The 15,910-nt window shown below is 44.9% G+C and overlaps 2 protein-coding genes across 2 annotated transcripts in view; both read right to left on the reverse strand.

The window, feature by feature from the left end:
* Positions 1–1,269: 1,269 nt before the first annotated feature.
* On the reverse strand, positions 1,270–5,325 carry LOC310857992 (putative cysteine--tRNA ligase, mitochondrial; the record flags this gene model as incomplete). The annotated part of the gene is made up of 2 exons (XM_083764036.1): positions 1,270–2,930; positions 5,244–5,325. The coding sequence occupies 2 exons, from the start codon at positions 5,323–5,325 to the stop codon at positions 1,270–1,272; spliced, it is 1,743 nt and encodes a 580-aa protein (XP_083620162.1).
* Positions 5,326–6,793: 1,468 nt separating this feature from the next.
* Positions 6,794–15,910, reverse strand: part of LOC310858139 (tetraspanin-18B-like) — a 79,543-nt gene continuing 70,426 nt past the window's right edge. The window contains exons 4-9 of the mRNA XM_083764219.1: positions 12,617–12,817; positions 11,348–11,422; positions 10,517–10,615; positions 10,226–10,375; positions 8,617–8,700; positions 6,794–7,093 (exon numbers count right to left, since the gene is read on the reverse strand). Of these exons, the coding sequence (XP_083620345.1) occupies positions 7,046–7,093; positions 8,617–8,700; positions 10,226–10,375; positions 10,517–10,615; positions 11,348–11,422; positions 12,617–12,817 (657 nt within the window). The 3' untranslated portion in view covers positions 6,794–7,045. The remainder of the gene's footprint in view (positions 7,094–8,616; positions 8,701–10,225; positions 10,376–10,516; positions 10,616–11,347; positions 11,423–12,616; positions 12,818–15,910) is intronic.

Here is a 15,910-nt window from a genome sequence, read left to right on the forward strand (position 1 = left end):
AACGCGCGTTGTGAGCTTGTAGATCAGCTATTTTCAGCAAGTGTAAAAACAGTCCTTACGACGGCATCAATGCCCACCAAAATACATTTTAGTCGACTAAATCAACTGTAGATTTAGTCGACTAAAATCTCATGACATTTAGTCGACTAAAACTAGACTAACACTAACACATTCCAGGTGACTAAAATGTGACTAAAACTAAATGAAAACTATTCAAAAGACTATATGACTAAAACTAAAATCAAAATTTGCTGCCAAAAACAACACCGATTACAACTGGGTACTGAATCATTGTAGAGACCCTTAGCAAGAATATTCATATTAGACGCACATCATCCTCATCATCTCATTCCTATACCACTGGCGGCTTGAATGAGATTGAATCCATTCATTCATTGTCATTCGTGTTGGATGGCCGTAGAAGTAGCACGTGAACACGTTATTCCGACCAGTTCCTTTCCCCTCCATCAGGCGCCCCCGGCTGGCCAGGGGGAGGCAGTAGAGATTTAGGATTACTGCATGTTTTTTTTGTGGAGGGTACACAACACACCCTAGGGTAGAACCTGCAAACTATAGAAAGGCCCTTTGCCAACCACACCTATGAGCACTGATGATGCGGAGGAGAAAACACACCCCCTGCAACCACAGCAGGAATCAAACTACACTGTATAATAGCCGATATGTTGATACTGATGGCCCCATGGGCCGCCTGTTGCCTACCCCTGCCTTAGCTCATCTGCAGCCGTTTTGGCTCTCTGTTGCTAGCCTGGCATGACTAATATCACTGCATGCCGTCCCGTAGATATTAGTCTGGAATCTGTGTGGAACCTGCATTTCCAAGGGGCTGATTTAATCCTTGCATTGTGTTAGTAACCTGCTAACACTTTTGGTGTCAAATTTGTGAAAAAAATCGGTATTGGCAGATATATTCAAAATCAAATGATCGGAATCGGATCGGGAGCAAAATAGTGATTGTGACATCCCTAACTATGGTGATAAAATTGACCCGTCTAGGCCTATATATGCATTCATATCAGATATAAAGATATTGCGCACGTGCAATTCATTGTAGGCCTATATTAGTTTCGTTTTTATAAAATAGACATTTTAGGTTGCTGCTATAGAATCTATGGTGGCCTGCCTTCAAAGCAGGACACGTCACACTGGGAGACATTATTCGAGGGGCTGATGCAACTCCCACAGAATCTGAGGAACAGCGGTGGTGGGATCCATAATAACAAGTAAAATCCTAGATGGGGGAAAAAAGGACTACCTTGTGATTTTCTCTGTGGTGGTCTGCTGTCTTGTTGTCTGTGATATTTCCCAAGTAGAGTTGGGTCCTCCTCGGTCCTGTATAATAATGCCCAGAGGTGCCAGGTCCTTCCTCAGCGTATCACATGCTTTAAGAAGAGGAATCCTATCTGGGTGCAAGGCTTGGGGTCCGGTGCTTCCAGTAGAACTGACCTCCTGGGGGGTCAGGGCGAAGGCTCGCACGTGGCCCCGGAAACGGGCTAGCTGCTCCACGGCGTTGTTCAGGGTGGTCCCGGAGGAATCCACGATGCTGCCCTCCTTTCTGTTCCGCAGATCCATTCCGAGCTGCTCAAAGAGTTCCTGGACGTAGGACATAATGGCCCCAAACACAGCCGGGCTTCTTCGCACCGGCGGCCCCTCAAGCTTCGTAACGGGTCGAAGTTGGAAGTTGCCGTGGTGAACCAGATTCATGACGGCATTAATGGCACTCGGCGTATCGAAATCATCTGCCAAGGCTGCTAGAACACTCGTTTTGGTTGCGGCCAACCTTTCCCACATAAGTTCCTCTTGTATCGGCGGACACGGAAACTCAGCCCTCATGTAGGCCTGGGCACTGTGGATGAAGTTGACCACGGTCTCCAGGGAGCATTGTGCCTCATTCATGCTGGCATCGCTGTAGTCTATGGCTGATCTGTACTTTCTCATGAGGCAAAACATCCGGAATTCATTGGCAGTATAGGACTCAAGGAAATCCCTTATAGTAATATAGTTCTTTAAGGATTTTGACATTTTCTCAGCACTGCCTTTTAAATGCAGGTGTCCGGCGTGCAGGAAGTAATTCCCCCACTGCCCACACTGATGGTAGGCCTCGCTCTGGGCGATCTCGTTCTCATGGTGGGGGAAGGCCAGGTCGATGCCTCCTGAATGGATGTCCAGCTGGCTCCCAAACACAGAACTAGCGACGGTGGAGCATTCAATGTGCCAGCCGGGTCGTCCTTTGCCCCAGGGAGACTCCCAGTAGGGTTCCTGTGGTTTGGAGCTCTTCCACAGAGCAAAGTCCCGCACGTCACGTTTATCTGTGTCACTTGGTTTATCTGTGTCACCTGGCTCCCGCTGTGGTTCAATGGCACTCACAAATGTACCGTAGCGATCTCCAATGGACTGGATGTCAAAATACACATCCCCATTTTTAACGACATAGGCATGTCCATTGTCGATGATGCGCTCAATAAACGCCACGATCTGAGGAACCTTCTCAGTGACTCTCAGGTACACTGCAGGGGGAAGCACGTTTAATGACAACATATCCTTTTTGAACTCCTCCTCATACATCCACGCAAGGGTTGTTGGCGATATATTTTCCTCAGAACTTCGTTTGATGATCTTATCATCTATATCAGTGATGGCCATGGCATGGACCACAGTGATTCCAAACAGCCTGGACAATATCCTCTGCAGGATGTCAAATCTGACATAAGAGCTCGCATGACCGAGATGTGCGTGGTCATAAACAGTTGGTCCACAGCTGTACCAGGTAGCCACTCCTTCCCGTGCCAGTATGAGTGGTTCTTTCTGCTTAGTGAGGCTGTTGTAGGTCTTCAGACCCGTGTCGAATCCAGTGGGTGGACTCCATTGTTTACACGCAGCACCTGTGCATCCGGATCTGCAAAGGACTCCGACTGAAAACCGATAGACCGTTTGCAATATACACACTGATAATCTGCCTATCGGCCACATTGTTTCTTGGCGCTAACCGTCTATCTACCTTCGAACGCGACAATTCTACGTCTTGACATCGATATAAAAGTGCTCCAATACTGAAAGATGTTTATTCAAGTAGCAACCTTACTTACAGACATTCTGATTGGTTAAAACAGACTATGTGGCTTCACGGGCAGTTAGGGTTAGGAATGCGCGAGTCGGACCATGACATCACACTCATGTCACTATGACCATACATGGAGTGTGTCTAACCTCAATAGGTCGCCATGACATCAGGCACAAACAAATCAGTAGATTAGGATATATGGAGATCTTGGAGATCTAGAATATTCACCAAATATGGAGTTTAGGTTGATATTTGTGATTCTACCAACAGTGCATGGCCTACTTGGATCCAAGTTGGAAAAGAATGTCCCACCCAGTTATTATGTCCGTGTCCCTTTTATGCCCATGTTATGGATTTATTTGTCAGGCATGCCCAACTATGGACTCTATGCAGATGTCAGAACAGCATTGTGATGTCCGAACAGCTAGGCCAGCTCCATATATGGAGATCTAGGGGTGATCAGGTGTGATTGATTGGAAAATGTGGGTCCTGTCCAGAGCCTGGGCAGAGGCTTTTGTGCTGTATATATCCCACCGACTCAAGGCCGTGTTCATGAATAAAATAACGAATGAATGCTTACCATTTCAGTTCCCCGGCCTGAAGAAATACATTATTATATTAACGTTATTATATTGCAAAACAGTTAAACTTGTACAACCCTCCCAACACAGTAGAGTACACCCAGTGTCTCTAGTCCCTTTCAGGAGATCAGACCACCCATCAGGGAACGTGGACGGGGCAGGGGGACGTCCACACCGACGGCCAGGCTTCTCCGCATGAACAGCAGGGGTAGCCTCGGACGGGAGGGGAAAACATCAGACCCGTCTGAACTGACTGGTGCTGTACTCGTACTGTACTTGTACTGCAATGTACTGTGCCGTGCTGTTCCGTATTGTACTGTACTAGTCTGTACTGTACTGTACTGTGCTACTCCTTACTGTACTGACTGTACTACTCTGTACTGTACTGTTTTACTCCTGACTGTACTGTAGTACTCCATACTGTACTGTACTCCTTCCTGGCCTGTGTGTGTGTGTGTGACACTGCTCAACAGTGTCATCCCGTGGTATTAGCGAGGTGTTTCAGCTGCCCGGTCGGACAGACAGACACACATACATACAGACGAATACCGGAAGACTCGACCCGGTGCTTGCCCGTTTTTCCTCCCGGAATTGTCACCATTGAGGGGGATAACTTTGTAATATGCTATTGGCTGTTTGTATTCTTTTTGGCTAGTCTTCTTGTTACCATACAGACAGACACACAATGTTGCATAATGGAGTGGCTAGCACCACTATATCCAGAACAATGTGGGGGGAAAAAAAGACAAGAGAATATGTATTTAGATTTAATGCCATTTTATGTCCTTTAACTTTTCAATAATCTACTACAAAGTCAAACACAAACATTCCACCTGCTAACAACCACAGTCACATGTTGTTTACATGACGGATGAACCACAATAAACCACAGCAATAGAAAAAAGGAAATTCAATTTCAGACATACACACGCGCGCTTCACACTAGAATGTTATGTACAACACACACACACACACACACACACACACACACACACACACACACACACACACACACACACACACACACACACACACACACACACACACACACACACACACACACACACACACACACACACACACACACAGCGTTTATAATACAGCATTAAAGAAAGGTGGGCGGGGTTTGATGTCAGTAAGGGACGGGGACGGGGACGGGGGGGACAGCCAAAGTTTCACAAAAAAAAACACTTTTTTTTCATACAGTTCAAAGCAATAATACATTTAAGTTTTATTACGTTACATTCATAATAATATAATAAAACGTTTGTTTCATTATATTCTATGCATGATGACGCAATAAATCATTTTTTCAGTATAAATATTCTTCATCCAAAAGTCAGTGCAGTGCCTTCTGTCCAGGCGTCAGGCGGTCCTCATGCTGCCACCCTTTTATACCCTCTACACCTGGTCCCATTCACACGCTTTATGTTGCGTTCACACTGCCAGCTACAAAGCTACAGGCTACCATTCATCTTCAATGGAAGCCAGCGACATGAAGACACAAAGCTACAATCCAAGTTGAGCTGGCTTCAACTGCTGCTACTAAACCACCAAGTGTTCGTTTAACCCATTCGACTCACCATCACACAAGTCAGTTCTGTTGTTCTTTTCAACCCCGGGCTTGATATCTTCCTTTATATTTCTCTCGCTGGTCTGACGCATGCTTGACTACCAACAAGCGCTTTGATCAAGACTTCAACAGTGACAGATAGGCTGCACTTTCTAGCTTTGTATTAAGTTTGTAGCTGCCAGTGTGAATGCGGCTTTAATTTACACCATTTACACCTGGTCTAAAAATAAAACGTCCGGTTTAGACCTCACCTGGTCCAGCTTTGATCTGCTTCCACGTTTAATTCTTTCCGACTACCAGAGATTGTTGTTTATTAGATCAGTGATGTTTTTTCAAGGACCCTCAGTTTGACCTTCAGTACCCCCTTTTGATGAAGTTTCTTCTCGACTCCGAGACCCCAATCTACACTGAAAAAATCCTCAGTGTTTAATTTACAGAGCCTTTTTAAGGATCTATTTGGACCCCAGGTTCCGAACCAGCACCCGACCAAACAAACATCCACTGTCTCTAGCGATCACAAAGAATTCATAGAACCATCGTTACGTTCATAACTACTCCATGCAGGGTCCGTGTCCAGCGGGGAGTTATTGTTTTCTTTCCCGGCTGAAAACGCCAAGGCGCTCGTCTGAAAACGCCATGGCGCTCGTCTGAAAACGCCAAGGCGCTCGTCTGAAAACGCCATGGCGCTCGTCTGAAAACGCCATGGCGCTCGTCTGAAAACGCCATGGCGCTCGTCTGAAAACGCCATGGCGCTCGTCTGAAAACGCCAAGGCGCTCGTCTGAAAACATTTCAGCTCTCAGCAAGCATGTAAGAAAAAAAAATAAACCTCTTGGTGGACACATTCCCTTAGTCTCTGGAGCCAAACTGTTGATTCAAACAGTTCAAAATGCGTCCGTCATGCAGTCATTACATGTTTTATGTTACAGTCGTTATACATGGCCATTTAATAGCACTGAAAATGCTAAGAAATGGCTCGCTCGTCTCATCTCTCCCCGTTTCCGCTTAGTCTTTGCAGTCGGCTAAGCTTGTCCCAAATTAGTCAAAGCCTATATTCGTAGCTAGATGCTTAGCATAAATGGAAATTCCAAGATATATTTTGAAATATATCATCTTGAATTAAAATGGTGAACAGATGACAGCGTCTGTCCATTCTGGACTTTCAGGAGGTGTAGTTACAGACGCTATGCAGCAGGGGGTGTAGTAACACACTATGAGGGAATAAGTTGTCTGGCTGGAGTGGAGACAATCATAGAATTGTAGTTACATTTTGTAACTCTCACTCCATTTGGCACAATTTTTTTCATTTTACATCAACTCATTATTCCTAATTTACACTCACTAATGTAGCACGGCAGGCATAGCTTGCCAACAATATGTGATCTACAAGCTCACCTGGAAACTAAAAACAAAACATGCTAAATTAAAACATACGAATAAAAAAAAAACGATAGCTCGTAGATCAGTTCTTGTCGAGAAGCAATGCACACGTTCAACTCAAAGTTTATGTTTTTAAAAACACGTTCAACTTCAAAGTGCGTGTTTATGTTTTTAAAAACACGTTCAACTTCAAAGTGCATGTTTATGTTTTTAAAAACACGTTCAACTCAAAGTGTGTGTTGATGTTTTTTTTGTCTTTGCACTTCAGAAGTCCAGCTGTGAAGTACAGTTTGTATTGTTTTTTTCGTATTGATTTTTCACCGTTCAGCTGATATAAAAAGAGAGCAAGTAATTTACAAGTGTTTTCTTCTTCTGTTTTTTTGCTCCTGAATTCCCTTAAAAAAAGTAAAGAAAAGAAAAGTCCAAATCGCCTCCTACTGGATGCCTCTGAACAAACACATGGCGAAGACCATGGCGAACAGCTGTGGAGAGAGAGACCATGAATGTGTTATTATTGAACAGCTGTGGAGAGAAACCATGAATGTATCAAACATAATAGAATCCGATTTATCCTTATCGTCACTGTGTGGCAGAAACCTCTTATCTCCGTATTTTAACTGTTTTTAATGCCCTACTTGATCACACAGCATCAGGGACAAATTAGCCATTGGGCCAGTGGGGCCATGGCCAAGGGTCCCTGGCCTTGGCTCTCAGGGGCCCTTCAGGGAAATTGGACTGCACAGTACTGGGTTTGACGACCTGAAAAGGGCTCCTGGGGCCCTTCATTGGCCATTGATTGTTAAATTTAGGTCAAAAAGATTAAAAACACAGAAAAAAACCCCCACAAAAATGTCGCCCTATGGGGGCCCTGCAACAATTACCGGCCCAAGGGCCCTCAAGGGGTTAATCCGTCCCTGCACAGCATCACACAAAAGCAAGTAAAAGCAACACATTCTGAGCTTGTAGATCTGCCACTTTTGATATTTTTTTAATTTTGAATCCTGGAAAGTAACATTTTCGGACATATGAGGTTTCCACCCGACAAAGACGATATGATAAGTTTATCACAGAGGACGCTACAGTATTGATGTAAAAAGTGTAATACATTCCATCTTTTAGCAGTCTAAAGCAAGGGTTCCCAAGCCTTTCAGACCCCCGCTAATAAACTTTGAACTACCCCGACATGTACTGTACATGTACTGTACATGGAATTGTAGGAATTTGGTATGTCCTGATCGCGTTTCTTTTGCTCCCGTTCCAATTTTCCAATTCGGATTTTTCCAGATGCGACTTTCATTGAACACTTATGCCATATCACAATAGTACAATATCCAAAATCACAGTCAAATGTCCAGTCTAATATCATGACATGGATATAATATTGATACTATAGGGATATGCCGATTTTTTCTCCCGATCTGAATCTGATCATCTTTTTTAGGTAATATTTGACAATTTGGTCTTAAAAAGGTCTTAAAAAGGTCTTAAAAGCCATTCAATTGTAACTTTAGAAATGTGCAGATACGCTGTATGCACTTATACTGTATGTTGATTGGTTTACTGTTTACTGAGAAAACAAAGTTGCACATTATGCTAATCATCTGGGGACCCCGGCAAATAATTTGGGTTCAATGGAAAATGGTTCAACCAAAGATATTATTCACTATTTTCTTACACTTTCACCCATGTCTAAACAAAAGTGTAAGCGAAAAGTGTTCTGTAACACCAAGTCTCACCACTAGATGGAGACATTGTTCTACCAAAAGCGCAACCCCCTTACTTACACTCATGCTACTTGATGATGAGATAAGAAGTAGACATGTTTTAACATGTTCACATACCTCTATCATAGACGTAGATCTAACAAACCATTTGGATGGGTTTGCGTACCTCAATAGGTTCCAACAACGCAATGTTTTGAGTTAAAATATGCATTTTTGACACGTTAATGTACCCCCATTAGATGCAGTAGATCTGTAGAACATGTGGATGGGCTTATACGCACCTCTATAGTCAGCACCACGATGGCCAGAGCTCCGGCCACGTAGATGTAGAGCTCAAAGTAATCCACCACCGCAGAGTAGCAACCCTGTGGGAACAATATTTAATTATTTTATCTGTCTGTCTGTCTGTCTGTCTGTCTGTCTGTGTATACATACAGTATATATATGTCCTTTGGGCTGTTTTAACAATAAAACAGGGCAACACAAGATAATAACATAGATAGAGGGGGGGAAAAAGAAAACAGGTTCCTACAATAACACCACAATCACTACAGAAAAAAAGGAATGTCAGAAACGACCACAAAACAAAAAGAGGGCGTGTATGTTTTTATGCACACAATAGAACCAACTGTGAAGACATCTTTCCCCAGGTCAGGTGGAACTGGTCTGTTCTGCCCTTCATTTAACCCTCGCTTCACCAGACTTTCCACTGCGGAGGAAAGCCTGCTACAGCCATGTGATCCGGTTTAGACAAACAAACAAACAACAACATTGTGGTTCCGCTGGTGTCTTCCAGTTGGCGTTGCAGTTTTAGTTGCCCCCACATAATGCAAATCAATTTGTTTATTCTCGCTGGTGGTCACACTACGAGTAGTAAGAAACAAAATGATTGTATACATTTTAAACCAATTTTAAACTAGGTTCCAGGCCTGGGAAATGGCTCAGCGGTCCAGGCACCGTGGATGGTAATCCAGTCTGGCAGTGTGCCGCGGGTTCGACTCCCGATCCTGACGGCCTTTACTGCATGTCACCCCCCCCCCCCATCTCTCTCCCCATTTCCTGTCAGCCTACTGTCTGTCCCTCCATAAAAAAATAAAAAATAAAATAAAGGCGAAAGCCACAAAAAAACAACAACATTTAACTAGGTTCCAGTCCTCGGTTCCGGCCACCAGATGACATAAAGCTCCGACCGAATGGTATTGGTCCCATGCTAGCCCTTCATAGAGAAGCATACACGTCCAGATGCTGCTATAGTAGTAGTGTGTCTATATTAAGACGATTTCATTCAGACATTGTGGGGTGGCGGTGGCTCAGGGGTAGAGTGGCCGTATTGGAAAGGCCTGGGTTCCCAGTTCAAACCCAGGCTCTCCCGTGTCGAAGTGTCCTTGAGCAAGATGCTGAAACCTTAATTGCTCCCGATGATGGCAGCAGGTTGGTGCCTTGCATGGTCATGGGTGCATGAATGTGTGTATGAATGGGTGAATGTAATGCACAATCTATCTAAAGCACCGTATGCTGGGAAGACAGTCGGTCCTCACAGTTATATTTTATTGAGGACAGACAGACAGTTGTTTAAGAAGGCTGAATAGAAATGCCAGGTGTAACACACACACACACACACACACACACACACACACACACACACACACACACACACACACACACACACACACACACACACACACACACACACACACACACACACACACACACACACACACACACACACACACACACACACACACACGAGACAGCTGGACGTGGAGATGCACTAATCAGCCATGGAGTCAGCCAGAGTCCCCCCGCACGTCAAACTGAGAGTGTCACCCAACCGTCACCTTACTGTCTGCTGCACTCATTATGGCAGGGGGGGGGGGGGTTACACCTTACCTTGAACATCATATTTCCTGATAAGCACTGGTTGGCCAGCTCTCCGTTGGCACGGTGACAGCAGGCCGCGGGGAGGAGCTCGTTCTGGTTGAGGTGTCTGAAGAGACTGTCCTTAAAGTCCTCAGGACTGTTGACTCCACAGCAGTCAAACTGAGGAGAGGAGAGGAAAGAGGAGAGATAGAGAGGATAAATAATAGCTACAATATTTCACTATTTTGCGTGTGTGTGTGTGTGTGTGTGTGTGTGTGTGAGTGACTGTGTGTGTGTGTGTAGATCTATAGAACATCTTACGGTTGTCATGACAGCGTTCCAGGTGGATGTAAACACGTCAGATTCGTTGTATCCTTGATAATGTCTCTTCAGCTCCTTGGTGAAGTACTGCCTGGTCAGCTGTCAACCAATCACACATTAGATTAGATAAAAAGAGAGAGAAAAAAAAGAGAGAAGGATCGGGGCACACAATGTTAAAAAGAAAAACAGGTCTTCATCGGGGCAAGAATTGATGAAGACCTGTTGGGTCGAAACATGTTGGCAGTTGCCTTTTTAAAAAGGCAACTGCCAACATGTTTCGACCTAACAGGTCTTCATCGGGACAAGAATTGATGAAGACCTGTTAGGTCGAAACATGTTGGCAGTTGCCTTTTTAATTTAATAAAGGCGTTCCTCATTTTTTAACATTGTGTGCCTTGATCCCGTTTTTGAGCACCTTTTTATCACCATTATCACATTCTGCTATCTCCATTGAGCACCTGGTTAGTTCCTCTTTTTTCTCTTTTTCACACATTAGATTGGACTACTCCCTGGTCAGCTGTCAACCAATCACAGATTAGATTAGAATACTCCCTGGTCAGATGTCAGTCAATCACACGTTAAGATTAGAATTCTCCCAGGTTGTTATCAACCAATCGCATATCAGATTAAAATAATCCCTAGTCATCTGTCAACCAATCACAGATTACATTGTTAGACATTTTGATTTGAGAATGCAGCCAGCCAATGACAGTTAAGATTAGTATCTCTTGTCAACTGTTTTTTCCACATACAACAACACTCCCCTTTATTTATGTGGTCACGAGGAGCCGATTGGTCAAGCTGGGTCAGAGGGGGTGTGGTCAGACTTACGTGTTCCCGGAAGAGGAAGGCGAGGATTGCCGCGGCGAGTTCAGCCAGGAAGATGAACAGGATGAGCATAAAGAACTACAAGAGAGAGAGACCAAGATGAACATACTGTACAAACTACAAAAGAGAGAGAACAACATGAAAAACAAACTATACAAGAGAGAACATGAGCATAAACAACTACTGTACATGAGAGAGAGAAGCTGAAGTGTGCAAGTCCATAAATCACTGATTATCACCCATCATTAGAAAACACAAGACTTCATAATGTCAACAGTACTAGTGCATGGAGCTCGCAAAGTCTCCAGATAGACAAGAGTTCACGCTTTACGGCTGTAACACAGCAACGCTGTTACTATGGAGTAAAATGTGAAGCTATACACATACTGTTGACATTATGAAGAGAGGATATATACAAAGAAAATGGATTTTTGAGCGATGGCAATAAGCAAATTAGACCACTGGACAGCTTTTATGAGGACTAAACAACTGCAACTAAAGGTGATAAAGCCTTCTAGCACCAGGACGAAGCACCATGAATATCTTTTTTTTCAAAAGCGGAGCGCGATGCTCGGGTGCTGGGAAGAAGAGCGCACCATGCAGTGGATCTTTACCATAGAACAGGGGTCTTCAACAGGGGCTCGGCACAGATACTGCAGGGGCACCAAATATTTGTGTGATAGGGACTTTATTTTTTTAATTTTACATTAACCACTTGAACCCTAGCATCCCTTTCCTTGGGGTTAGCCAGACATAACCAATCTACAAGCTCTCAACGCGTATTAGATCGGCAAAGAGGCTTGGTGTACAGGGGGGGAAAAAAGAGTAAGACTAAGTACCAAGCCGGGGGAGGGTGGGGGGGGTTCCCTGCTTCATCTCTCTTTCAGCTGCTGTAGAAATACATGGCAGAGACTCAAAAAGGCGTTCACAGTGGGACACAGACCCTGATTTATTAATTGTTTTGGTGCGATTATTCTCACGCCAGACCTCTTGAACAGAGTTTGTGCCTGGGTTTGCAGCATGACCCCCGGGGGTGTGGCTCTTGCCAGCATGGCATTTCCCCCGAACAGTGTTTGTGTGTCGGGGTTTGGTGCTGAGCTCCAGTCAGTAACGGAGTGAGCCTCGCGAGTACTGCAATGTTACATATTTGTAACGTCCACCGTCCAGGAGTCTATAGGATATTATTCCAGACGTTTAAAACTAGGCAGATGGAACGAACAGACAGACAGACAGACAGACAGACAGACAGACAGACAGACAGGAAGGACTCACAAAGAGGAGCAGACACTTGTTCTCTCGGATGGCTCCGCAGCAGCCCAGGAAGCCCAGGAGGAAGAGCATCCCTCCCAGCCCCAGGACGATGTACACCCCCATGGAGAGCAGTGGGTGGCCCGTCACCATGACCACGCCCCTGATGTCCGTGGGGTCCACCAGCACCCACACCCCCACCCCCAGGAGGAAGGACCCCCCCAGCTGGGGAGGGAGAAAGAGAGAGAGAGAGAGAGAGAGAGAGAGAGAGAGAGAGAGAGAGAAAGAATATTATACAATTTACAATCACAACAGTAATATAGGCCTACGGTATATATCTATCTATAAATGCACCAAGTCTCTGTCTGTCTGTATGCATGCATGCATGCATGTCACATGTGTGTGTGTGTGTGTGTGTGTGTGTGTGTGTGTGTGTGTAATGCAGGTAATTCGAGAACCGTTCGCCCCACCGGCTTCAGATTCGACATGCGTGTTCCACACCCCCACAGGGGGTGCAGTGCCGAGTCGGTGTCGAGTCGGTCGGACCCGCGGTTGTCCAGAACCGCCCCAATAGGGCCTCTGCCAGGGCTCCGGACCGGGCCCCTGCCCTGCAGCGTCCATACTGTATATGGAGCTGGCCTGTTCTGACCTTACAACAACTCCATATTTGGGCACGTCTGACACAGAACTCCATACATGGAGTTTCCTCCGAGGTGGATAGCGTTATGCTGGATAGTCTGATGCGAGGTTACTCCTTGGTGGGAAATAAAGAACTAATAGAAGGATATAATACAAGAGAATGAGAGCTTGTAACAGTAACTTTTATTTTTGTAGTGTAAACTTGAAACATTATTGTACTGTAAAAAAAGGTCTCTTGTATACTGTATCGTTTCCCACCACGGAGTAACCTCGCGTCTCGGAGGACAGTGTGGTGAGACCAAGGGGGCTAGACGGGCAGTGTCGGTAGGCCAATCAGAGGCAGGCGGGGCGTTACCATGTCTATGCTCGGCCAATCAGAGGCAGGCGGGGCGTTACCATGTCTATGCTCGGACGCGTAGATATACGCGCTCCAAGTAGGCCAGTGTTCTAGTATACATAATATGTGACCACAATTGACTGAGAGACTGCCATTGGATTTTTTCCATGTCATGTGAAAGCAGGGAATCATAGCTTCAAATTGACGTATTGGTTGTTCAGTGTTTGACCCACCAGTTTTGGAGATATGGCTTATAGAGTAATGTCTCGCAGAAAACAGCGAGTTGAGAAAACAGGCTTGAAAGGTTCACTTCTGTGGACTCTAACATTACACCTATAGCTACATGTTTAAGCATTTATTTCATACATGTTGATTTCACCTCTGACACTTATTTCAGACATGCTCTAGTATGTGAAGAGTCTGCCTGTGCTATTAACTCATTTTGAGAGAAAAAAATAGTTTTTCTCCTGCGATGGCAGTCTCTCAGTCAAATCTGGTCACATATTAATAACTATTATGTATTCACTGTCGAGTGGAAACCTTGCAACTCCATTATTATTATTATATATGTTTTTTTATAAAGTAGTAAAAGGTGCATATCTACAAGCTCAAACATAGTCAAAACACAACTTGTGTATTTCCACTACTTTTGAGGACAAAAGGAGAATTCAAATGAATAAAACATTTTAAATAAAGTACAGTAACAATAGTGAAAGGCAGGTATAGAACACTAATGGGTTCATTACTGTTACAGTAAACAGTACAGTAACAGTAGTATACGGTAAACACTGTAAATTAAAACAGTACAGTAACAATAGTAAAAAGAGGGTATAGAACAGTAATTAATTCAGGTACGCTGCATTCTACATTCAACCCTGAAACATGACTTCAGAGAGCTGAGGAGAGACCCCCCCCCCACACACCCAATTCTCCATCTCTCTCATCTTCATCCTCTGCCGACCCACCCCACCCCTCCTCCTCCTCTGCAGGGTCTCTCTCTCTCCATGTGATTAAGGAAAGCAGCTTCTAGGAGCAGCAGAGATAAGAGCCAGTCCCACTGCACTGACACCATGGTGCCCTCCTTTACACTATGAAGTGGAATATACATATGAGATTGGGGAGGAGGAGGAGGAGGAGGAGGAGGAGGAGGAGGAGGAGGAGGAGGAGAAGGAGAAGGAGAAGGAGAAGGAGAAGGAGAAGGAGAAGGAGAAGGAGAAGGAGAAGGAGAAGGAGAAGGAGAAGGAGAAGGAGAAGGAGAAGGAGAAGGAGAAGGAGAAGGAGAAGGAGAAGGAGAAGGAGAAGGAGAAGGAGAAGGAGAAGGAGAAGGAGAAGGAGAAGGAGAAGGAGAAGGAGAAGGAGAAGGAGAAGGAGAAGGAGAAGGAGAAGGAGAAGGAGAAGGAGAAGGAGAAGGAGAAGGAGAAGGAGAAGGAGAAGGAGAAGGAGAAGGAGAAGGAGAAAGAGAAAGAGAAAGAGAAGGGAAGAGAAGAGAAGAGAAGAGAAGAGAAGAGAAGAGAAGAGAAGAGAAGAGAAGAGAAGAGAAGAGAAGAGAAGAGAAGAGAAGAGAAGAGAAGAGGGGTCATTTTAAAAAACACAATGGACTCCCGTTAGAATCCTGTTTGTGTGTCACGACTCACATGTGTGAAATCTTTGCACGCAGACAAAACAATGTTTTGTTCCCAAGTAAAGCTGAGCCTCCCACTGCATTACCGCATCTAAAAGGCTCAGGTTAAAACCCCTTTGGTTCAGCGGCGGTTCAAATCCCAGTGGCTCAGGTGCACCGTTCACAAGCTCCTACCTCCCCTCCCATTGGATTAGCCGTGACTGACAGGTCGGGACTCAGAAAGCCAGCTGTCACTCACAACACCTTCCGTAATCTATCCAATCACAGGGGGATTCGATTACAATCACATTTGCATCTCATTGGACGAGATGAGAAGGCTGAGCACGTACAGCTGAGCCTCATTTATCCCATTCTGACCGGGCACCCATTTTGGTGTCGGCATCATGTTATGCTTTAGCTATTTAAAAATAGCAGATCTACAAGCTCATATCGCGCCACCGAGTGGCGCGATACAAGCTTGTAGGTCTGCTATTTTTTGAAAAATCGAAGAACGACTGACATTTTTAGAATCTGATCTCAGGTCAGAATGGGTTCATCAGACCAGTGTGTGTCCAGTGGAAACCTCGTATGAATCTGATCTCAGGTCAGAATGGGTTATACTCTGATCCCGCTTTCTCAAAGTGGGCGCCGTGGCACCCTGGGGTGCCACAGCGCAAAGTTTCACCATGGACCAATTTCTATGGGTCACGACTCGAGAAAGACATTTCCTCCGCTGTCCGTG

Source organism: Protomyctophum parallelum, assembly GCF_964188405.1.
Source record: "Protomyctophum parallelum genome assembly, chromosome: 4".
Taxonomy (NCBI): domain Eukaryota; kingdom Metazoa; phylum Chordata; class Actinopteri; order Myctophiformes; family Myctophidae; genus Protomyctophum; species Protomyctophum parallelum.